The sequence below is a fragment of the Rattus rattus genome, chromosome 3, assembly GCF_011064425.1.
Source record: "Rattus rattus isolate New Zealand chromosome 3, Rrattus_CSIRO_v1, whole genome shotgun sequence".
Taxonomy (NCBI): domain Eukaryota; kingdom Metazoa; phylum Chordata; class Mammalia; order Rodentia; family Muridae; genus Rattus; species Rattus rattus.
Window position 1 is genome coordinate 22,309,206 of NC_046156.1, and position 24,639 is coordinate 22,333,844.

General features: G+C 41.2%; 1 protein-coding gene and 1 pseudogene across 1 annotated transcript in view; both read right to left on the reverse strand.

Annotated features, from left to right (window-relative positions):
* The window catches only part of Ppp3ca (protein phosphatase 3 catalytic subunit alpha), a 273,470-nt gene that overhangs the window by 129,782 nt on the left and 119,049 nt on the right, over nucleotides 1-24,639 (reverse strand). Inside the window, 1 exon segment of the mRNA XM_032897274.1 lies at nucleotides 13,501-13,701. Within this exon segment, the coding sequence (XP_032753165.1) occupies nucleotides 13,501-13,701 (201 nt within the window).
* The window catches only part of LOC116895161, an 80,497-nt pseudogene continuing 78,255 nt past the window's right edge, over nucleotides 22,398-24,639 (reverse strand).

Genomic DNA, 24,639 nt, shown 5'->3' on the forward strand with positions numbered 1-24,639 from the left:
TTAAACCACTATTTAAAATCATGCTGATTACTAACCCTCAGCTTATCTTTTTCCGTCAACTGTAAAGAGTATCACCCAGTGTCTTTTGCAAATCAGACTGTGTTTAATTTCCTGTGGACATATCTGGCTTCCCCAGGCCTTTGACCCACTGAAATGTTTACTTCACTCCAGCCCTTCCTGTCTTTCTCTCCATCATTCCAAACTGAACCTTTACCTATGAGTCAGCCTCCAGATCTACTCTAGTCTACTCAAACAAAGTCCAGCATTTCCACTGTAATTTTATCACTGGCACTTTCTAGGAAAGAGTATTTGCCATAGTATTGATCTAGTCATCACTAAATCCAACGGAAAACCTTCTAGTCAGGTCCCATGGTTCTCCCTCAAGTGACATAACATATCCCCATTGTACTTAATAGCCCAATTCCTCAAACATGACCATACATGAGTCACTCTCTCAAATCCTTTTCTCATTCTCTGAACTGGCACTCTCTGATCCCCCTTGGCCACTGGATTTTTATTTTTAACCCCTGATTAGTTTCTAATGGTTGTTATTTTGTGGAACCTGAGAGATTTGGTCACCTATAATCTTTTAAATGGTTTCACTGTGTCAGACACCTACACTTCCTGACCTCTAAATATCTTGGCTTTCCTCAGTCATCTCTGAAATACCACTATTAGCCTCATGTGTGGGACGTCTCATATTCCCCTACAGGAGAAATGACTTCCCAGTGACAGCCTTTAGGAAAAGCAAAACCAAACAAAGTCAAGTTTCAGAACAAACTTAAATTCTGTCAACGACCTTACCACATGTTTGAGAAAAGTCCACTATCCCGTCTTTATCTTACCCTCCCCCACATCTACTGCTTGGCTGGAAGAGTTCTGCCAACGTCAGTCACTCCTTGCTGAGGTCATTCCTCTGGTTCCTGGACAGACCAAGGACCCCAAATAGGACCCTGATGTAGAAAGAAGCAGGTGCACAGAAGGTAGAATGGCTGCTACCTCTGTCACCAGTGCCGCACCTGACGTGTCTGCTACATCCTACGAGATCAGCAGGAAAGCCACAGAGCTGCCATCTCGCTGCCCCAGGATGGGTCACTAAGACCCAGTGAACACCACTGAATGCGTGTGCCCAGCATGGCACCTATTTCAGGGTAACGGTAAAATAATGAAAATTAAGAAAAGTGTTGACCATTTTTACATGTCAGTCCATGGTGTTTTATGTGTTCCATGTGTTCCTGCAATGTACAAATACGCGTAACTAGCATGTTTGCTCTGTGGACATTCTTGGCATCTGTCTGGCCCTATACAAAATCGACTGTCTCCCTGTATCCACTTAGGGAAAAATCGCTGATGTCTATTCTCTAATACAGAATTACTGAAAATGTATATGTATAAAACATTTATATGAAGATATGGTGCAGATAATCGCAACCCAGAGTAGGGTCTCACGACACTATCTCTATCCGGAAATGATGACTAGAAAAAAAAAAAGATCCCAAATTATGTGTTGTTATTGGTCACAGTGAGAACACGTGTTAAAAATAACATGGAAAAAAAAACCCTACTTTTCTCCAAATTTGACCCTATTACATTTTGGGTATCCATCAATAGTTGAATGGAAAAAAAAAAAAACTAAGTATCAGAGGAAATATCAAATCATCTGTCGAAAAATCCTGAAGTTTTTTTTAATCCCCCAAAAGTAACATATAACATTTGAAGGAAATAATATATTCCAAATACATAAAAGTTTCGTAAATAATTTTGAATCAAGAGAAGAAACAAAAACAAATCTTATTTTCTTTTTATGGGTTTGTGTGTGTGTCCCTGGGTTTGGGCAAATGCACACAAGTCTCTACAAAAGGCCGGAAAAGGGTATCAGTTCCCAGAAGAGGGTATCAGTCATTCGAGGTGCCTGCTGGGAACCCAACTCTGGTCCTCTGAACAAGCACAGAGCCCTTGTAACTGCTGCACCATCTCTCTGACTACCAGGGAACAAAAGAAAATCTTTAAAGTTACTTTAGAGAGACTAAAATAGAGGATCGTGCATTATGCAAATAATTCTTCCAGGTTTTCAGTTCTCCCCAAATACCCATAACCTGTGATCTCAGAGGTTCTGAGAAAAACACACAAAACACAGGTCACCATTCATTCCTCACTATGTGAGGGTTCCAGAAAAACTCTCAGGACATAAGACTTACGCTTGCTCTGGCTAATATACAGAATTCATATCAATGGGGGGGTATATTCTACTAATGGGGGGGTAGATGGAAATTTTCTAGCGATAATTGTAAACCAGTGGAGTTTATAGCAGGGACTTAGTTTGTCATAGATGTATGCTCTCAAAGAAATGTACACCACTTGTGCTCAATTTTCCTTGATTGAAATCTAGTCTGTCTGCTGTGGACAGCTACAAAGTAGACTTGGCCAGACTCTGCCTTCAAATGAGGGACTCTGTGGTCAGCTTAGAAAAAGTGAGACCTGAAGAACATATGTTGAGAGACAATACTAGTCTATAGACAATTCAGTCTGACAGATTCCATGGTGTCCTCTATGGAAAGCCTATCAAAATGAATAATACACAATCCCCTTTCAAGACGTAAGTTCTTCCCACTTGAGGATGCGTTAAGATAGAACACAAAGGCTGGCCATCTTTCTGTCAGGGTTTCTCTTGTCCTTACTGTTGTGCTGTGTACTCCAGGATATCAGCCTGTTGGCTTCTGGGTAATCTGTCTCTACCTCTTCCTGGCCATAGGACTGCTCGGAATATAGATGTGTAGCACCATATCCAGCTTTGTATGTGGGTTGCTAAGATCAAACTTACGTCATCGCGCTGGTCATGGTAGATGTGTCTTATGATGTCTTTGCACACTAAGTCAATTCCATAGTCCTTGTTTTCTATCTTAAAAAGTAATAACTGATTGATTTCGAGAAGGAGAGGAGAGGCAGGCCAGCACTAATGTTTTGCAACAATTACCGTTCAATGGGTATTTTGGGGGAAAAGAAGAGAAAAATCCAGTTTGGAATCCTACTCAAAGAATTTCAGGTTTTCTTTCAAATGAGTCCCACATGTCGTACATGGTATTAAATCTGTGTCTTAAAAGTAAGGTCGTGTGGGTCATGGGGAGGGGGACAAATTGACTTTTAAACATTATTTGGCTGTGTGTGTGTGTGTGTGTGTGTGTGTGTGTGTGTGTGTGTGTGTGAGAGAGAGAGAGAGAGGGGGGGGGGTGGAGAGAGAGAATTTTCTCACGTATGAAAATGGATACCTAGTAAGTTACTATCAGGCCACTTCACTGTTTAAAATAGAACCTGAAATATCAACAATTATCTGAAAATGGTTTATACTGCTCTACCAAATAGAAAAGAATAAAAGCATATTAGAGGATAATCAATACATATCATTTTGACACACAATCTCTTAACCTACAATTTATTTTTTCCAACTTTACTTCTGATATTTATATAATGTTATCTTATTCACAGACTTACTGACATATCTTGGAACTTACTAAGATAGCATTATTGAAGACAAGCTGGGCTTTCTAGAAACCCTTGAAAGCCTTCAATGAAAAGGTTCAGGGAAAAAGTGATCTCCAAATAGGGCTTGCTTCCCGAGGAAACCTACGCCATGACTCTGACTTGGGAGCCAGAAAGCAACATATAGTCGCATCATATTTGCAAAGGTAAAATCCAAGAAGTGTACATTTTGTTGATAGTTCTACAAACTATTTTTCATTAATTATTTTCTTTGCACCCCTATTGCAGCATCCCCTCCCTTCTCTGCTCCAAGTCTCCCCCAACCCCCACCTCTCCTCCTAGAATATTCTGCTCTCCCTTTTACCTTAGAAAAGGGGAGGCCTCCCATGGATATCAGCCCACCTTGACATATCAAGTTGCAGTAGGACTAAGTACATGTTCTCCTAATGAGACTAGACAGAGCAGCCCAGATAGGGGAGTGGGATTCAAAGGCAAAGAACAGAGTCAGAAACAACCCATGCTCTTGCTGTTAGGAGTCCCAAAGGAGACAGGCTGCAGATCTGTTACATATGTGTAAGGGGCCTAGGTCCACCCCATGCACACTCCCAGTTGGTGGTTCAGTCTTTGTGAGTCCCTAAGAGACAGGTACTTGTATCTGTAGGTTTCCCTGTCGTGTCCTTGACCTCTCTGATTCTTTCAATCCTTCCTCTTTCTCTTGCACCGGATTCCCTGAGCTGTGTTTGGCTGTGGGTCTTTGTTTCCACCAGTGGCTGGGCGAAGCCTCTCAGATGACAGTTAGGCTGCAAGACTCCTGTCTACGAGTAAACTATCGTTTTAAAAAGTCAATCACCAAGATGTGAAAATAAAGTGCGTTGAGATCACACGGCCATCAAATGCAAAGCATCAATGCAGAGATGCCTAAAACCTGCCTACCCTCACGTGTCCCATTAACAACCTGAGACTGGAAAATATTTCCTAGCTAATATTTCATAGGTTTTTTTCTAACTAATGTCCTCACATCATGGTCAGTGCACATGAAAAAGATTATTAAAATGAACTCAAATGAAATGTAAGATAGCTAGGTGTGCGCCCAAGGACCTACCTACACCTTTTTTTCCCATTCCATACCCCACCTGGTCTTTCCTAGAGGATGTTAAAATGAATATAGTTAAGTGGCCTATGCTGCGAATCACTGAGCAAAGGAACAGAACTCCAGGCTGACCTTTCAGCTGGATAGCAATGGCAAGAGGCAGCAGGCAAAGAGCTCCGACAGTAAAATAGAAACAAGTTTCTGTCGGTGCGTCCACCTCTGCTGTACTTCATGGAGCCTAAGCTTCAGGGGCCAGCCCTGTACTACCTGGAGCGGAAGGCAGACGGATGAAATCAGTTGCCCCCTGGTACATGCCAACCACTAGCAGACTACAACAAGACCACTTATCCAGACAGCATGTCGGGCAGGGTAAAAATACAGGTCAATGCTGTCCTTAGCCAATACACAACAGGTGGCCGAATTACAGGGCTGGAGTTTCCTATCTCAGTCCGACCCACCGTACTCTGGTTAAACACAAGCACACAAAGCTACACACACGCATGCATAGACTGGTTAGACCAGTTTAGTGTGTGAAGACAGGAACAGGCTACAGTGAGAAAGAAAGAACAAAACCTATAGATTTGGTTATGTCTACGATAATAAAATAAGGTAACTGGCCACAAAGTGTTTTGCAAAAGAAAAGAAAAAAAGGGGGTGGGATTTTAGTGTTTCCCCTAGTTGAGAGTCTCAACTTGAAGGGATATTTTACATCAATAATGCAGATAATTTGCTAACTTTTACCTAGCTTTGATATATATTTAATAAGTTAATACTAAGCTAAGGCCCTCATTTGAAGGCACTCGGCATTAATGTTTAAAACATGCTGAAGAAAATTTTGAACAAACGAAACCTTTGTTTCAAGACTGTGTTATCTGATAACCACTCATTTAACCACAGACTAGTTAAATATGCACTCAAACCTTACCTTTGAAAAACTATGTGAAAACATACTTAGCGGGACCTGCAAGGCAATTCCACATATCCACCCAGCCTCTGAGCACAGCTGCCTCCAGCCATCTGCCAACCAATTAGGGCATTAGCTGTGACTTGACCCACTCCAGCTTTCCAAGAAGCCAGCAGTTTCAGGACTAGGATGGGGGAGTACTTGGTCAAACGAACAACATGAGCTGTTGGCCACACATCTTGGGAAAGTGAGTCCCTTGGTCTGAGGAGATGCTGTGTGGGATCCGCCATAATGGTGGATACGGCCCACCAGTTTCTTTTTTTTTTTTTTTTGTCTCTAAATTAAAGAATCAGATGATTATGTTTCAGAAGACAAAAGCAAATGTGCCTACCACCCTGAGAAAGTAGAACGGAAAAGTCCTCGTTTTCCTTTATTTAAAAAGAGAAACACATGACTCTGTATGTCAATTCAAGTGGTCCTCCAGAAGCAGTAAGAGACACAGGCTTCTGATGACAAGGCCCAGATAGACCTACTGTGTGTGAGCCAAGCTGGGCAGCATCTCAGATCAGCTGGCACACTTGCAGGCCAGCCAGTGACTCCATCTAAAGTGGGATTAGGCCCAGGAATTTCGAATCAATTTGCATATTTTTATTCTATTACTTACTTATTTATGCCTGTGCCTGTGTGCATATCACAGCATATGGGAGGAGCTCAGAGGACATTTGAGAGTTGGTTCTCTCCTGTCACCTCGTGTACGCCAGGGATCCATCTCAGGTGTTCACTCTTGGCTCAAAGAACCCTTACTCACTGACCCAACTCAGAAGCCCCCAAATGGAGTTTTTAATATTATAATGTCTAACACTGATCATAAAACCAAAACAACACATTTTTATGAAAAATGCTATCTAAAATACAGCAAAAAAATGATCCTGACAAGAAAGGTATCACAAATAAATGATCATGTTAATATTCATCCTTATAAAGGAGCTCATTAAGCAAGATGGCCTACAGGAAGGCAAAACCAGCATGTTCTCTTATGTATGAATCCTAGCCTATAAAGTAACACACACAGACACACACACACACATACACACACACACATACACACACATACTACATGTGTATATGTGTGTGCATATAACTTATGCCTATATATATATGAAATATTTATACCTATATACACATATGTATATATACATGTAGTATGTGTACATGTATGTATGTGTGTGTATGAACTGTAGAGGGATGGACAAAAGGCCACATGTGAAATGAAAGAGATAAAGACTGGAGAGAGAATATGAAGGGATATTGGGGCAGGAACTAAGAGGAAGGAGAGTCTCAGAGCACATTGTTTGTAAACGTCATAAATATATCTAACGCCTTGTATGTTAATTGAAAAAATTAAGTAGAAAACGAATTGATCACCAAGAAAAACTCATGTTACACTTGACTTATTTTTATGTATACTTTACCTTCCCAATTATCCTCACTTTATTCTCTCACAGGGTTTTAAAATTATAAACAAGAAAAATCAGTCCTTCCAAAGCTGAACGTATTAGGAAACAAACAAACAAGGGGTTGGGGATTTAGCTCAGTGGTAGAGCGCTGCCTATGCTGGGGCGGCCCTGGTTTTGGTCCCCAGCTCCGAAAAAAAAAAAAGAAAGAAAAAAAGAAACAAAAAAACAAACTCAAAACAAACAACAACAAAATTAACCTACAGATTCCTCACTTTAGAAATGACCTCTGATGTCTGGAACATGGTGCAATGTTATGAGTACTTGCTGTTCATCCAGAAGACCCCAGTTTGGTTCCCAGCACCCATATTAGGTGACCCTGTAACTCTACCTCCAAGGGATCTGTCATTGTTCTGGCCTTGAAAGCCACCTGCACAATGGTGACACTCACATACATAGACACACACCCATAAATTAAAAACAAACAAACAAAAAACCGAATACAATCTTTTTTAAAAACAGAAATGATTTCTAACTAATTTATATAGTACTTCAAACTTCCAAACTACTGCATTAAGACAAAGATTGAGAGATTTAGGGGAGGGGGTTCAGAAATGGGAAGCAAGATAAAAAGATACCTGCTGCTTAAATTATTGCTAATTAACTGCAGTTTAAATACTGAAAACAATTGACATACGCAGAAATATACACACAAATACACACCCTGGAGATCCCATATGTTTCCATTTTGCTACTATTATCATTTACTGTGTGCAAATCAGTCAAGTATTTACATTAAAGCTTTTCTGAAGCAGAAGAGTACCTACAATACAGTGTGACTGGGAAGCCTTAGTCCTACAGAGGAGAACCTGGGCAGGGCAAGGTCTTCAGCTATGAGACTCTGACCCATGGATTTAAACCAGATCCCACAATGCAGCTCGAGCTCAAGAGAATCATTATGACCCAGAAACTCATTAGATATTCAAACTCTGTTCCATATTCTAGGCCTCTGAAACCAACTGTTTTATGAGGGCCATGGGCTGATTCTGATCTGTTCCCATATGGAAAGGCTAGCCATAGTTCTTTCAATCCTTTTTTTTTTCCATTTGTTACTGAAAGGTCAACAGTACAGGACCAAGAGGTGAAAAAATGAGCAAAATTAACATTACCTTTACCATCATGGTGTGTGTGTGGTGTGTGTGTGTGTGTGTGTGTGTGTGTGTGTGTGTGTGTGTGTGTGTGTGTGTCCCGGCCCCCACCGGCCAGGTCAGAACTCTTGCCTCTTGTCTGCAATGGGCCAGGTACCAAGAGACTTAAGGCTATAGAGGAAGCCTTGAAAATCTGGCCACTGAAACTGCAAGTTTCAGAAACTGCTGAAAGCCCCGGAGGTAATTCTGTCCCCATGTAAGCTAAGTCCGTACTCCTTCATAGTGACAAATGATAGTGGGAGAAGAATAAGCACTGATCCCTTAGGTCCCACTAGGAATCCAATCCCCACGTAGCTCTCCCCAGAGTTCCAGGCAAGCGGAATTCTAATTGATGTCAGCTGCTTCAAGGGAAGGGCTACTGTGACCTTAAACTTGGCCCCAGGTCCACTCTCACATCCAGGAACAAAGCCAGAGGGCTCTCCTGGCAACTGCCTGATGTGCTAAATGGCAGGCCTAGCCACTGAGGGAATCCTGACCTGTACCAGGGACAAATCCACCACTGCAGGAAGCAGACAAACCAGAGAGATTAGCAGTTAGCCCAGATGATGCCTGCCCATCCCCTGGGCCTCAGGGAGCAGAAACAGGGTTCTAAATCACACTCTGCAGAAGCTGAGGCTCCCGCTCTGTCTCTGCTCCACAGACAGGCACAGAATGCTGTGCTAAGTCAAAGGGAAACAAGTGAGCAAGGCTTTCCATCAGAAATGCAGTACATCGATGCTCGGCCTTTTGGCTAAGATCGAGTGCAGAAATGCAGTATATCTGGTCTCTGCATGAATATCTTACCTCGGTAAAGAGGTCTTTCATAGACATGTGTTCTTAGAATGCAAACAGAGCATAAGTTTGAAAGTCAATGTAAACAATGGCTCTGTAATAAGAAGAGTCATTAGCCTCCCTCTGCCAAAATCAGGGCTCCCTTGAAAGAGCAGGAAGGGTCCCTGACCAGACTTGATACAACAGCACTGCCCCACATCATTCCACCCTTCAGTCCCTTGCCTGCCCACCTCCCACACCAGGTTTTCAAGAACATACCTTGCTATCATACAAAAAAAAATGTCTATTTCAGTTTGTGTTATTGCTACCCAGAAGGCTATTCTGCAGTTCTTCCTACAGTAAAACAATAGAGGGTTCCATTCAAACATCAGGTCACCCGTCACAGGTTCCAAGTTCGTTCTACACTCTTTATTCTGGTTCCCACATTATCAGAGGCCTCTGCCACAGCTCCGAACAAAATAAGAACAAAATAAGAGTGTGTGTGTGTGATTCGGGGCCTTCAGTAAAAGGCAGCACCTTCGCAGTCCTACACTTCCTGAATCCTGAAGAGTTCTAGTCCATATCTAGCACCGGTTGGGTCCCAGTCAGTTGTTTCAAAGCTCAAATAATGTAATCAGTGGACGCTGTCAGGGAAACTGCTACTGTGTAGACAGTGAAAGAGTTTGGATTTGGAGTTTGCTACGCTCATGAATGTAAGACCCTGCACGGCCTTTAGTTTAGTCAGAGCTGTGATGTGCCCTTCTTTGGGCAAACATTGTTTCCCCGCTACTCTCTGTGTCCTTGCAAGGCAGCTACCAGGCCTTATTCACAAGTGCCTATCTCACATCATCTGTACCAGAGGTACAAACATCTACCACGCTGGCTGACCAAACTGGGCAGTCACAGCAATGTCTAGCTACATTTTTAAAAAGTATCATGTATAAACACTTGCTAAGGAACAATGACAAAACAAGAACCAACTTTCAGAACTAACTTTGGCCATCTTCTGGCTCCTTCCCATTCTCTGGGTTATTCTGTCCTTGCCTGTGTCTAGGTTTCTCACTCTGTAAGCCATCTAGGTAAAACTGTACCAATGAAACTGCCATAAACACACCACGCACCACACCACACCTTTTCGCTCTCCTGGTGCTCATAAGAAGCCTCTCTTCCCCTGCGGTTCTCATTAGAGTTGGGCATAGTCTATCTCTAACTCATTCTGAAAAATCTTTTTCTGATTCATCACTTTGTCAACCCCTCGGTTAGACATCACGTTCAACCCCGGCTTCTACAAACTACCCTTACCTTCCTTGTTAGGAATTATAGCTATGCACTAAGGGTACGTCTGTATTCCAGCCAGATCACACTGTGATCCAGAATATGCACTGCAGCAGGATCAGATCTTTGGATGTGATCCCTTGCTAGGGCATCGATGCTGCTAGATTAAAATTTCTCTACCTAAAATCTATAAAGAGATGAATACTCAGATTGCCAATAACCAGAACACCAGTTCTAGGGGTCAGCACAAATAAGCAAACTGTGGCAGATGTCAGGGCCACTCCACTCCTCCACAGAAAATACTTTTATTAATAAAAAGCACAAAAGAGCTGCAAGGAAGCTGAGGAGCAGCAAATATTTGCAAATATATATTTTTTGCCATTTGCTTTCTTTGGCTTCTGTACTTAATGTGGGATTACCCGCATGCATGTACAGGTGTCCATGAAGATGTGAAAAACAGGCATGCGGAAATCACATATATATGTGAACATAAGAAAAAGGAGAAACAGACACTATAAAGTTAGGTTTCAGGCCTCGATCTGCCCAAAACACATTTATGTCTCCTTCATATTTCCCTTACATCTTCCCAACACATGATCCTTGACCACCCACCCCACCCCCTTTTATATTCTCCTTTCTTTTCTGAATATTTTCACAGGCTCTCTTTTAAGGGTAGCAATCAGAATTATACAAGCGATACTTTACCGTGAAATTTTTCAAGTATAAACTAAATATAACTTTGCTGATCCAATTATCCAAACAAATAAACTCTAAGTTAACATATAAATATCGTCTGGTAGACTCAGCTGTCCAAATAGGGTAAAAATCTCAGAATAAGGCAACCAGATATCATAAAACATTACCAAGGTCTTAAGTCAAGGTTCAGGACCCCTATATCCAGAAGGCTTGATGGGAGAGGCTTCCTGGACTTAGTATTTGAAGTGACTTTATGAGGTAATTATCTTTAATCCAAAAGTCTGGCATGTTCGGGTTTCTTGAAGGTTTGAATGACTCCATTACTCAGAAGACTTCAGATATGGGAGGATGCTAGATTCCAAGTTACCATTATTTCACTTTTACTCCAAACACAAAGAAAAGCTTTTTTATGTCCTTCACCCATCTGCCCTACTTTTTCCCAATTTACCCATGTTTCAGTTTATGTTCGGAGTCATGGGTTAGAGTATGTTCCTGACTGTAGCTGCTGTGATCTGAACACTTAGGCCTCCCCCAGATTCCTATGTTGAAATCTAATATCCAATACTCTGGAAGGGTTCATGAATGGGACTATACAGTTCTTATAAATGCAGTCACTGTCTATAGGTAGAGACCCCCTTCCTTCTCCCATGTAAGAACACAAGAGAAGTCATTCTCCGTGGACCAGGGAGCAAGACCTACCAGGGACATTACATCTTGCAACATACTGGTAGATTTCTGTTACTTATATACAAGTCAGAGTTAGACATTTTTGTATAACAGCCTTTACAGAAAGGTTTTCTCCCCTTTACCTAAATGTTACAATAAATCCTTTCTGTCCAGTGTCTTTGTCACTCTTATTTATATTTTTATATTCAGAGTGAAATGGAGTAGTTACCCAAGAAAACCCATGCAACTTTTCACGATCCATGATATCCAAATATCTTCAAATCTCTGTCCTGAAAATTGCAAAAATGTCATGTGGGATCTGTGTAGAGGAGCCAGATGTGTCCTTAGACTACACACAGGATTAGACTTCAGGGATAAGACTTCATAAGCCCTATTCGTCCACACTCTTCCTCTGTTTTCTTCCACAACACAAATCATTTATTTTATATGTTCATTTTTTAGCTATAATGATCACCTCCATTTATACCTATTGGGCCCATTAGTGAATTTAACATGAAGTCGTCACTGAAAGCTAAACATTATCATGTGAAAGGTAGAGAAAAATAAACCTAATAAAAGAGCAAGACATTTATTATACTTATATGTTACTTCTAGGTAACAAATAAACAATCATAAAGATATTATCTAATGCTTATGCATTTATCAATAATGTACATAAGGCAATTCAATCAAGTGTTAAGATAATCTTGCTGCTGTGTATTCTTTACTAGTCTTAAAATACTAATTTTATCTCATTTTGTGTTTACGGTTTCAGTACTGAAGAAAGGGAAGTACCATCACGGCCTTATGTCATGAACAGGAGATAATGTAGAACCCCATCTGATAATACAGAAAAGGGGGCTAATACGGATGTGCACAGGGTAGGCTCGTGGTTTGATTTAGTACCACTGAGTTAATTCCAACAGAACAAATGTCTTTTGCTACCTAACTCTAGCCTCCATCAGCATTGAAATTTCTAACCAAACCTAAACTGTGGATACTGTCAATTTCTTTGGCCTAAGAATCCTCAAGGACTTTGCAATCAGCAAAGGTCTATTGTGACACTCGAGGAACCGCTTCACTGTAGCATTGTCACACTCGAAAATGGGCCTGGATAACAAGAGCATAAGCATATGAATACTCAGGAGATGAAAAACCCAAGTGTGTACAAAAATATTTGCATGTCTCCTTTCTTTCAAATAGTCTCCATTGAAAGGTTTTCTCATGCCGAGTATAAAATAGCAAAAATTAAATAAACACTTTTAGCTCCATTGAGAGTAAAAGCCTATACTTCAGCAAACTTCATAACCAGTAGGTTAAATTCTCTTGGTATTAGGTGCTGTTTTGTAAGCTGTCATTCTTTATGACACAAGACTAGGATAGTTACAATATAATATTTACCTTTCTAAGAAAAGTGACAGAAGAAGAGCGTTAAGGGAGTAACCATGGGAAGGAGGCCAAGGGAGTTTCCTTCCTCTCTCACCTCTCATACTTTAATGTGAACCAGAACAACTCAGAGGACTTAATAAACCTGCGACTGCTGGACCTGACCCCAGGAACCCAGACTCAGTAGTTGCAAGATGGAGCCTGAGAGTCTGTCTACATTTTCACAGGTTCCCAGGTACTGGTGAGAGGCTGTAGCCTGGAGACCATCCTTGGCACACCATTCATTCTGTTTCCCTTGGACATGGCCTCCAGCTCTGTGGAAGGCTGAGGACAGCACAAGGAACCTTGCCTTGTAGGAAGGTTTCTTCTGACAGAACACTGTCAATCAACTGAGTATATGCACCAACCTGGTTATACTTCATTTTTTTAGATCACAGCAATTCAATTATGTAGGCAGTAAGTGCAAATAAAAATATTTTTATGCGAAAAACAGATGGTGTATAAGGTGTCTGAAGGCTCACTGATACGAAAGATCTTTAATTTACTGTTTTATACAGTAACTGGTGTAGTGTGGGCTCCATGCTTGGGTCTTACCTGTGACTGGGGCATCAATATCCAGCAAGTTTTTTTCCTGTCGGAGAATCGAAGCACCCTCTGTTATTATTCTCAACGCGACACTTTCTTCCAGCCTGCCTTCCTTCATGAGATGTGCTTTTAAGATATCCACACGAGGCTTCCCATCGTTATCAAACACTTCCTTTGCTGTCAGCCGGTGACTTGGCGGAAATGGAACGGCTGTAAGAAAAGTCAAAAGGTTACATTAACCAAAGCGCTTCAACCACCGGTCAACACCACAACTGTCACTAAGCGGCTAATGCTGACTTTAATACGAGCTCAAATTAAAACACGTTCAGGCTCTATCAAGAGTTAAAGACTGACTTCTTCCTTTGATTCTAGAAATAATTAGCAACCATGGAAAACAGGGGCTTATGGGTCTTCTCAGTGAGGGCTACTGCTGATGTAAGAAGGATCCTGATTGAGTTTAGATGACAATATAATTCCCATTAGGCAACCCCTGATTCCATAAATGAAAACAGATCCTAAATGCCCACTGATAACCCACCCCCAAAAAAGATGGTTCTGTTCTGTTTGGATCAATGGAAGGGATGAGGCATCTTGACAAGTGGGTCTGTTCTAACTGAAGTCCCATCTCTGAGTCAATGTCCCCCTGTTAACCACTTACGATTAAAGAAAGGAACAGATGTTTTAAAGCTAAAGCCAAAAATGCACTAATACCTCAACAGGAAGGTCAAAGTTGCATTTAAAACTGTGCCAATAACTCAGCCCATAAAGCATGTGCAACAAAAGGTTGAAGACCCGAGTTCAATCCCTTATACCCATTTTTGAAAAGCTAGGCCCAGTGGTGATATATGCCTAAGATCCCAGCACAGGGACACAGAGACTGGAAGAGCCCTAAGGATCAGTGATGACAGTCTAGTCAGCATAGGCTAACCTGTGAGTCTCAGATCTCAGTGAGAGAACTTACTCAAAATACAAGGCTAAGAGCCTCCTGAGGAATAACACCACGGGTTGACTGGCTTACACACATACACAGACACAGACACAGACACACACACACACACACACACACACACACACACACACACACACACACAAACACATGCATGCACATGCACACACGCACACGCACACAAAGACCCAAATTTAAAAGAGAACTGAGGGGACATTGTGAAGAGGGAGGAAGAAACTGGTAAGGTAACTCAACCTATAAGCACAGGAAGCATGAACACCTATACTAGAATTCCCCAGCACCACATACAAAGCCAAGCATGGCCACTCATCTGTATCGTTGAGGGAGGTGGCAGAACAAAAGGTCCTTGACCCCAAAGGCCAGTCAATCTAGCCAAAAACTCTAGGCTCAGTGAGCGACAACATCTCTCAAAAACCATAAGGTAGAGAGGGATAAAGGACACTGGCTGCTGGCTCTCGTGTACATATATACACATGTATGCACACATATACAGTGCACACACAGATGCAAATACATACATACATGTATACCTGCATACATACATACATACATACATACATACATACATACATACATACATAAAACCACATTTTAAAATAGCAGGAGACAATATAAGGCCAGAGGAAAAAAATTCAACCGGGAAAATGTTGGTTTCCTTGTTAAAAGAAAAAAAAATCACATTTTTTGATTCTTTGTTCCATCTACCCCATGCAATTGTACATAAGAATCCACTTATAGCTACTTTCACCTGAACATACATGGCACATGCTTACTCTGACAGCTCACTCTTTCCCCAAGCTCCTGTAGGAGCCAGAAAATTCAAAGATTCATTGTGAGAGAAGGTGTCAGGAATTCTGATAATGGGCTATGATATGAGCTGTTTTGTTAAAACTCATTTTTTTATTTCACACAAGAATTCATCCACTGGACAACTCATATCCATTGATGTCATTTGTAGAACTTGCCTGTGCCATGCCCACAAGGCCATGTTCCAAAGAGTATTTTCATTAAGACGCTTCTCTCAGTGGACAAGAATCAAACAAAAAAATCTGTTCTCCTACAGTATATTATACTTCCTGAAAAGAAATAAGACTTAGATATATGTCAAGAAATGTGTACAATCTAACGCTATAGACTTGTTGCCGAGATGACAATGTAAATACATATTTTAAACATGAGAATGAACTTTTACACATGGATGCAGCCACAGTCTCCTAACAATCCAACCACATGCATGTAACAATGCTGAGGACATGAAGAGGCAGAGACAGACTCCATGGGTGACCAGTTGGATTTGGGGTCCAGCAGAAGGAACCTGGCAATAAACCTTGACTCTGAACTCTCAAATCTTGGGGAATTAAGTAACCTCCTCTGGCTTCAGTTACCTTGCCTGTACAGTGAGATTCTGTCCATGTGCAGAGTGTTATAATAACTAAAGTAAATAGAATGTCAACAAATACCTACGACACTGTTATTTCATGCCAGCCTTTGCGTAGGTAATAAAACCAGACACGACGGGAAAACTGTAACCCTAGGAAGGTATATGTACATGGGTTTACATATAAACTCCTTGAGTCCCTAGAACGTGAACGTGTGGGCGACCTGAGGTTCAAGATTACTAAGTAAGCACATTGCCCAATATAATCACCTATTTGTGTGTAACGGACTTTAAACCTAGGCAATCTGATGCAGGATATGCATGTTAACAGTTAAACTACCCTATTTCCCAAGTCTCCTCAAGACAACACATACATATTAAAAAACAGTCAGTAAGCCATGATTCAGAATTGAAATTCTGATATAGAGAGTTGTTTCTCATAGATAACCGATGTTCCTATGACAAGAGTCTTCTTCTTCTTCTTCTTCTTTTTTTTAATTTCAAAGAGATCTATTGGCCAACAAAACACAAAGCAGAATATCAGTGCTCACAGAAGAGAGGAAAAGGAGGATATTAGGTCATGGAGCTTGGAACGTCTTGGCCCTCACCAATATCGCCAATTCTTCTTACCTAGATGTTTGTTGGCAAGTGTGGAAGGCAATAGCTTTGGTGGAGCCAGGAAGGAGCCTATGCTTGACCACAAGCACTGACAAAAATCAGACCCTGTGGCACGGGAGAATACACCAGGTTCTCAGGTGGGCTAGCCAGCCTTAGAGTGAACCTCAATCATGGAGCCTCAGACCCAGAGAGAGAGTGGGGGTGGCAGAGGAGTGGAAGAGAGAGAGAGGGAGGGGGAAATGGAGAGGGAGAAGGAGAGAGGAAGGGGGAAAGGGAGAAAGATTGTTGGGGGGCATGGGCACAGAAGCACATGGAGGTCAGAGGGCAGCTTTGTGGAGTGGGTCCTCTGCCTGCTTGGGCAGGAAGAGCCTTTAGCCAACAGGCGGAGGAGATAGGAAAATAGCCAATAGTGGGACCCTACTTCCTACTGGCTGATATGACTGGATCTCTCAGTAGCCAGACAGATGGCAAGGTCTGCAGGAGCCACGATGGGCTACCACACTGACAATAATGATCGGTAGAGGAGCTGAAGGCCAGGGAGACGTTTTCCAGAACAAAAATAAGAGCAGACTAATATTTGTACACCTTTTGGCTTCACGGAAAAAAAATACCAGCTTTTCAAAGGTCACGTTTATTTGCTTTTTCTCTCTTCACCTAGAGCCCTACATGAAGGCTGGTGCCAAATGTTGAGCAAAACTATTTGGACCAAAGAACCCCATGGGCTTGAAAAGTATTTTTTTTTCCTCATTAACTCATTGTGAAAGTGACTGTGCTTTATGTAATAAACTTGGGCATCTCCTCCTCCCTTCCCTTGGAGTGGACCCACAGAAGTGAAGTTTCTGAATGCTACTAAAACTCATCAATAGCTGCTTAGTTTTGAGCTAGGTCTTGCTGAGACAGTTTTCTTATGACTGCCTTAAATATAATCATAGAATAAACCTTTATAAGACTTACTAGAAACATCATATAGATAAGTGAGAACACCCAGCTTCCTCTAAGTTCACCATTCCCACGAAATGTCACTTTGTTATCTTCAAATGAATAACACAGGCAAATACTAGGTAAGACGTGGGGTGAGGATGATGCAATCCTTTCATTGCTAAGCCAAAACTGCCTTAAGTAGGTTCACCTCCAATGGACAAAGGCTCAGCTGCATGATATGGAGGAACGTTTTCAGTCCTTATGTTTATTGAAGCTGCAATCTGTTTTACATTCACCAGAAAAACACCAAGCCAGAAGATTTAGTAACAAGAGGAGCCAGATCCCTGGGTTCAGCTGACTACAAGGACCATGCCTGAAAAGATCTACCAGTCTCTTTGAGCTCTGAATTAAATGGGTTTTAAACAAACCACTATTGGCAATTAGCAGCCATCCATGAGCTCTTGCTTTGTGTGATCTGATCCTAGTACCTAGAATTACTGCTTCTCATATCTGAGGAACTCCATGCACTCCTGAAGGAATTCCCATTATGCTAAAGGAAACAAACAAGAATCATGGTCATGCTAACAACTTCACTAGAAGGAGGATGGATTTCTGCTATGGGACTTCTTTCAGGAAAATTTCATAAAATGGAGACAGGAGAATATTTTGCCTAGTAACTTCTTAAAAACCATAGTTTTTTAAGAAGTTTTTAACCCTTAAGTGGTATCACAGCTAAAAACCCAAGCACTCCATGTTCTCAAAGGAGAAAGGGCCTAAGCACAGCAGGTTTTGCTTTCTCTACCACTCTGATGGCAAAGCCCTGTAGATGGTTGTTGGAGAGAGGGCTGACTCAGCAGTTAGGAGCACTTGCTACTCATTTGGGGACCAGAGTGCAATTCTGAATACCCACAATGAGCAGATCTCAACTGCCTGCAACTTCAGCTACTGGGGATCTGATGCCCTCTTCTAAAACCCATTGGTACTGCATTAATGTGATGCATATAGGACAAGCAGGCACAGACACAGACACAGACACAGACAGACAGACAGACACACACACACACACACACACACACACACACACACACACTAAAACAAAAGGTCTGAGCCTCTGCTTCTATTTTCTTCTCATATACATAGAACATAAAAATTTATCTTTAGTCATTGTAGGTAGTAAAATTAACCTTTTGTATGCTAAGCATAGGTTCTGTCTCCAAATTGCCCCTAATTTTGGGGGCCTTGAAGCAAAGTAGAAAACTTCCATTCAATACTGACTCACTGATATTTAAAAAGAGTGCATCGTAAGGTTAACCAGGACTAAAACTAGGATTGTCACCAATGTCCCCTGATTTGTATGTCAGTACCTTAACCTCTAGACATAAATCACTTACCATGGTACTGACAGGCACAGATGATTGAGAAGTGGAACCAAGGTATGCTGGGAGTCTATCATAAGCCCTGCATTTAGAGGACCTAGTGTGTACTTGTGTGCAGGTGTCTGACTTTCCCATTGCTGTGACAACACACCCTGACAAAGCAAGTTAAGGATGGAAGATTTTATTATCTGAGCTCAAAATTACAAAGCGATGCAGTCCACCATGGCAGAGAAAAACAAACAAAAGAGAAACTCAAAAAGCAAAGAGACATGAACTAGAATGATGTGTCCAGGCTACAAAATTTCAAGACCTGACTCCTAGTAACCCAATTCCTCCTGAGAGGTTCCACTTTCTAAAGAGAATCTGACTTTCCCAAGCAATGTCACCAAGAGGAAACAAAGCATTCAAACACACAACAGACAAGCCTGGAGCACAGTGAAGAGGACAGTTAACTTTCAAACTACAACAATGTATGTATCTGAATTATCCCACTAATATTTATTTATATATATATATACACACATATTTAACATTAAATTAAGATGTTTATTTAATAACCTAAATATAATTTCATGCTACAATTCATTACGCCAATTTCTTCTTAATTTTTTTTTTAAAAAGCAGCTCCCAAAAACATTTAAAATGACGTACGTGACCTCATGCACAGACACTAAATGGGCATTTCCTTCCACACACTTTTCTCCGTGTTCTGTATCCCTTTCAGGATCCTGAACTGCATGCAGAGCTCTTAGCTTATTTAGAGATAAACCTATGCACTATTAGTGTAAAGGAATCCCTGGCAATATTAGTATAAAGCCCAGATGGAGGCCTAATGGTCCATGCCATCAGAAAAGCATATAGAATGCTAGCCAGCCTGCTTTGTCTCCCCATCCCTCACTGCCAGCAAGCATCACCCCATTGGATCAAACAGAGCAGGGCAGGGGAAAGGCCACTGCAAGCCCAGACATGCTCATCTCATCCCACTCTATAACCAGAACATGCACATGAAGAGCCCTTGTCCCATAAGGGCTGCCGGAGATACTTAGGTCAGCGCATGTGAAGAAAACAGCTTAAGGATATCACATGTCAGACAACTTAAAACACGTTCTGGCCTGCACCTTCTTAGAGTGGCACTCCAATCTCGTGGGCATTTGTGTATGTCGCCAACCTTCATTCTAATCAAAGGCTGGCAGAGTAGAAAGACGGGGCTGACCTATGGGACATGAGAAGGGCAGTTCACATTTCCTGCTTGCTCAGCTATCAATCCAAAGCTACTGACAGTCAAGCTGCTCTCAGAGGCAGCTTCCCCATTTCCAAGAGCTGTCTCAGACACAGAGAGCAATAAAACAACAGAACAACAACACTCACTCGGGCAGGAATGTTGGTGACCTTTGAGTCTAGCCTTAACCAACTATCTCTCTTCTCTTACCCTAACCTGGGCCACAAATCTCATAAACAACCTTGCAGGGTCATTTGCAAACAGGACAATCTTTAAGAAACACAGTAAACAGTTACTGTGTTTGTACATGTTTTTCTTTAATTTGCTTAATCTTTGAACCTGGTTATAGAGTATATCATTTGTGCAATGCAACTCCCAAGTTACACACACACACACACACACACACACACACACACACACACACAAACGCGTCTCTTGAGAAGCCCATACCGCTGTTTTGGTGGGTACCTATATGGTCCTTTCATAAAATTCATCAATACACCTCTCTCTATCCCTCCCTCCCGTCTCCTCTCTTTTGCTTCACAAACCATCGACCCATGAAATGTGATCCTATTCAAAGTAAGGAGGAAGGGGAAGTATACAGGAAGACATCTGAGACTTCCAGGCTATGCTGTGTGGTCCCATTCTGAGGGACCTAGCCTAATTTACATACAGCATTAAACAATTCTCAGTTTATCTGTGTATGGAGTGTGCATAAGCAAAGATAAACAAATCATGTGTGGGGGAGAGCCAGACCCTTAGAACATTGTGAATATACTTAACAGGGCTCTGCCCACACCAGTCACACTGATGCTACTCGCTTGACTTGTTTGAAAACATCAGGCTTACACTGGAGTTAGTTTCTGTCAAATACACTTATAAAGAGAACTCCCACTTAATAATGTCCTGGTGTTTTCATTTATCTTTGACAACATCCATCCCCAACAACGTCCTCTTCACCCACTTCCTCTACGGAACCCCCCTCCCAAATCCACAAGTCCTGAGGCTTAAAATATATTCAGTCAACATACATGTGTCCCAATTACTTCCCAGTTCGCTAGCAAACTGAAGATCTAAACTGAAGACCTCCTTCAGGTTTCCTGGTTGCTGGCACGCAAATACAGCACAATGAGGTTTTATGCAGTATGTCAAAAATGTTCATAAAAGGGTAGAGCTGTGCTCAAAGCATTTCTGAAATAAGCAATTTTCCCTTTCCCCCTGACTTACCAACGATACATGATACACAGTACATTTTGAACCAAACTCTAAAATATCTTACAAGCAATTTTTTTTAATAGAACAGAACAACAGTTCTTTCAGGAAAGAAAGGGACCTTCAGAGGAAACATGGAAGTAGAGGAAGACACCAACATATAAATGATAACGGATACATGAAATGTCATGAGGAAACCTATGCCTTTGTATGCCAAATTAGAATTAATTTCTAAAAGTCAGATAGTAAATAAAAGAATTGCCATTTCAAGAATTAATAATTATAGAAAATGAGCACAAGAACACCACTGACAACTACTTCTATAATTTGAATTTTAATGTAATTTTCATTAAAAGGCGACCATGTGTGTATGTATGTTCCTAATCCTTCATGTGTGTTGTTTCTTTCTTCCTCAATACAATGCCTAAAGGACCATGTGACAATCATGACCGTCCATTCTGTCTCTGTTTGCCGATTTGAGAGGCTCTATCATAAAACAATTTTAACTTTTGACTATGATGGGAGGTTCATTTTATTACAATTGCAAATGTCTTATACAATGAATTATGTAATAATGACTCAACATGATTCATTTATGAAAAGAACTTATTGTAGCTGCTTCAAAAAATTTCAGCATTGTTGAAAAACTTAAAATAACAGTGAACTCGAATATTTTATTGTTAAAAAAATAAAATGTATACACACATGTATATGGCTGGCTAGCCACCACTTCAGAATAATTTCATATATGGTTATGAGGAAAGCACAAATATCTTTGCTGATTTAAAATATTGTACTTCTAATTTAAGGATTTTATTAAATATTGAATATTTTAGTAAAGATTGAAGTCTTATTAGATTTCTTTTAACTTTCAACAAAATTTTATTACACAAAGGTTGTCACATAATTGGATCTTTCTCTACTTTGTACACAATCGTTCTCGCCCTCCACAGGAAGGCTGTTTCTGAACTTCTCATGTGGTGACACAGCGCTACAGTCCTGATGCTGACAGAACAGTAAAGATGCCTCAGGGATTTAAGTTGAAAGCAGGACACTGGGATATGGCTCTTGCACCCTGCATCAGAAATGTACAAATGTCTTTATTCATAAATACAAAATAAATTATCTCGAGGCATTGACAATGACAGCAGTAAACCATTAAGTATTGTCAAAGGAAACCAGTAACTGATGGTTACAGTGGTCAGACAGCCTTCTCTTCAGTCATTTTCTTCAGATGACTTCTCTGAAGTTACCAGTGAGGAACGTGCCTTGAGCTTCCTGTCACAGTTTATTGATAAGGGCAAAGCTCTATTCTAGGAGTTAGAACAGGCCACTTCCTATTTTACCCATTGCACCCATTCCAGGGTCCTTTAGGAATCTCTGTCATGACAGCTTAGGCTGTAGTTAGGAAGGAGGTCACCCCAGCAGCATCCAGTAAAGCTTTGTAAGAACCTTTGTTGGACTAACGATTCCCTTTCCACCATGTTCATAAAATCTCCAAGCACGGCATCATAACCAACCTCTGAGGAACTCTGCAGAATCTTCTCAACTATCAAAGATCCTTCAACACTTGCATTCTTGGCAATCGTCACTGCAGGAATTTTAAGTGCTCTTTTAATAATTTCTACACCTATCTTCTGATCTTTATCGGCAGGCTTCAGTGAATCCAAGGCTGGGATTCACCAAAGCAGAACGCAGCCCCCTCCTAGAACAATGCCTTCTTCAACAGCTGCTCTTGGAGCATTGAGAGCATCTGTAACTCTGTCTTTCTTCTCATTCACTTCAACATCACTTGTCCCTCCGAACTTCAACACAGATACTTCATCTGAAAGTTCAGCAAGTCGCTCGTTCAGCTTTTCCTTCTCAGATTCACTAGTTGTGATGTCTAGCTGCTCAGTGATTTCTTGAATACAATTTTCAGTGTGACCTTTGTCACCTTTCAAAAGCATGGCATCATCTTGGGTGACAATGACCTCTCCAACTTTTCCTAAGTCACGAGCTTGAACATCTTCAAGATTTAGATTCAACCCCTCTTCTCCAAACACCGCACTACTAGTAGCAATAGCCGTATCTTTAAACTAGTTCTTCCTATTGTCCCAAACCCTGGAGCTTTGACTGCTACAACCTGAAGACCAACGTTTAGTCTGTTCAAAACCAGCGTGCTAAGAGCTTCTCCATCAACATCTTCAGCGATTATGACCAAGGGCTTTCCATGAGCATTGGCAATTTCAAGAGCAGATACAATGGACTGAACACTAGAAATTTTCTTTTCATTCAACAAAACAGGCATCTTGGAATTCACGTTTTTGACGTTTTGATGTGTTAATAAAATATGGGGAAATATATCCTCTATCAAACTTCATGCCTTCAATAATTTCTAGCTCATCATTCTGGGTCTTTCCATCCTTCACTGTGACACCCTTTCTTCATTGCATCAGAAATGATGTTCCCAATGTCTTTGTCTCCGTTTGCAGAAATTGCAGCAACCTGAGCAATTTCCTCAGGGGTCGTCGCAGGTTTGGATTGTTTCTTAAGTTCAGCAATTACAGCATCAACAGCCAACATCACCCCTCTCCGGATTTCCACTGGATTAACCCCTTTGCGGATCTTCACAAAGCCCTCCTTGGCAATAGACTGTGCCAGAAGAGTGGCAGTGGTGGTGACATCCCCAGCCTCTTCGTTTGGGTTATTGGCAACATCCTGAACAACTTTAGCATCAATATTTTTGTATTTATCCTTTAAATGAATTGACTGTGCGACAGTGACTCCATCTTTCGGTACTTTGGGACTTCCCCAACGCTGCTCAATAATCAATGTTCTTCTCTTTGGCCCCCAAGGTAGCAGCTACAGAATCTGCTAAAAGGTCTACACCCTGAAGCATTGAGGCTCGAGTATCCGCACCAAATTTTACATCTTTACCATAGGCCCGAGTGAGAAGAGGAGCCAGTGTCCGAGACACTGTCTTATCTGGCGAAAGGCCTGTGGGTAGTCAAGAAGCATCTGTGAGCAGGAGCGGGAGAGCAACGAAAGTAGGCAGGCCGTCTGCAGCGCAGTGAGGGTGCCTAACTAGATTATTAAAATAAAATATATATTTGAGGAGTTTTTTTTATAATCTTATGATATAATAAATTAAGATGTTTAATATGTGTACTCATTTATGTCAGGAAATAGCACAACTCTACGGATTTTTATGCTAAGTGAAATAATGATGAAATATTCTATCGAATGATATTTATAGTCATTTCTAGAGCAGCAAACCTAAAGTAAAGCAAAAATCACTGCACTGCAATGGATTTAAGGAGAGAAACTTTTAATTAATTTATTTACAGCCTGAATGCTGACTCAGGAAGTAGAGGCAAAGCCAGAGCCCCTGTACACAATCCACAGGGTCCACCTTCTACCAGGACACAGAAGTGACACCTCCAAGTAGCACTCAACCTCATACATGCACTGTAGT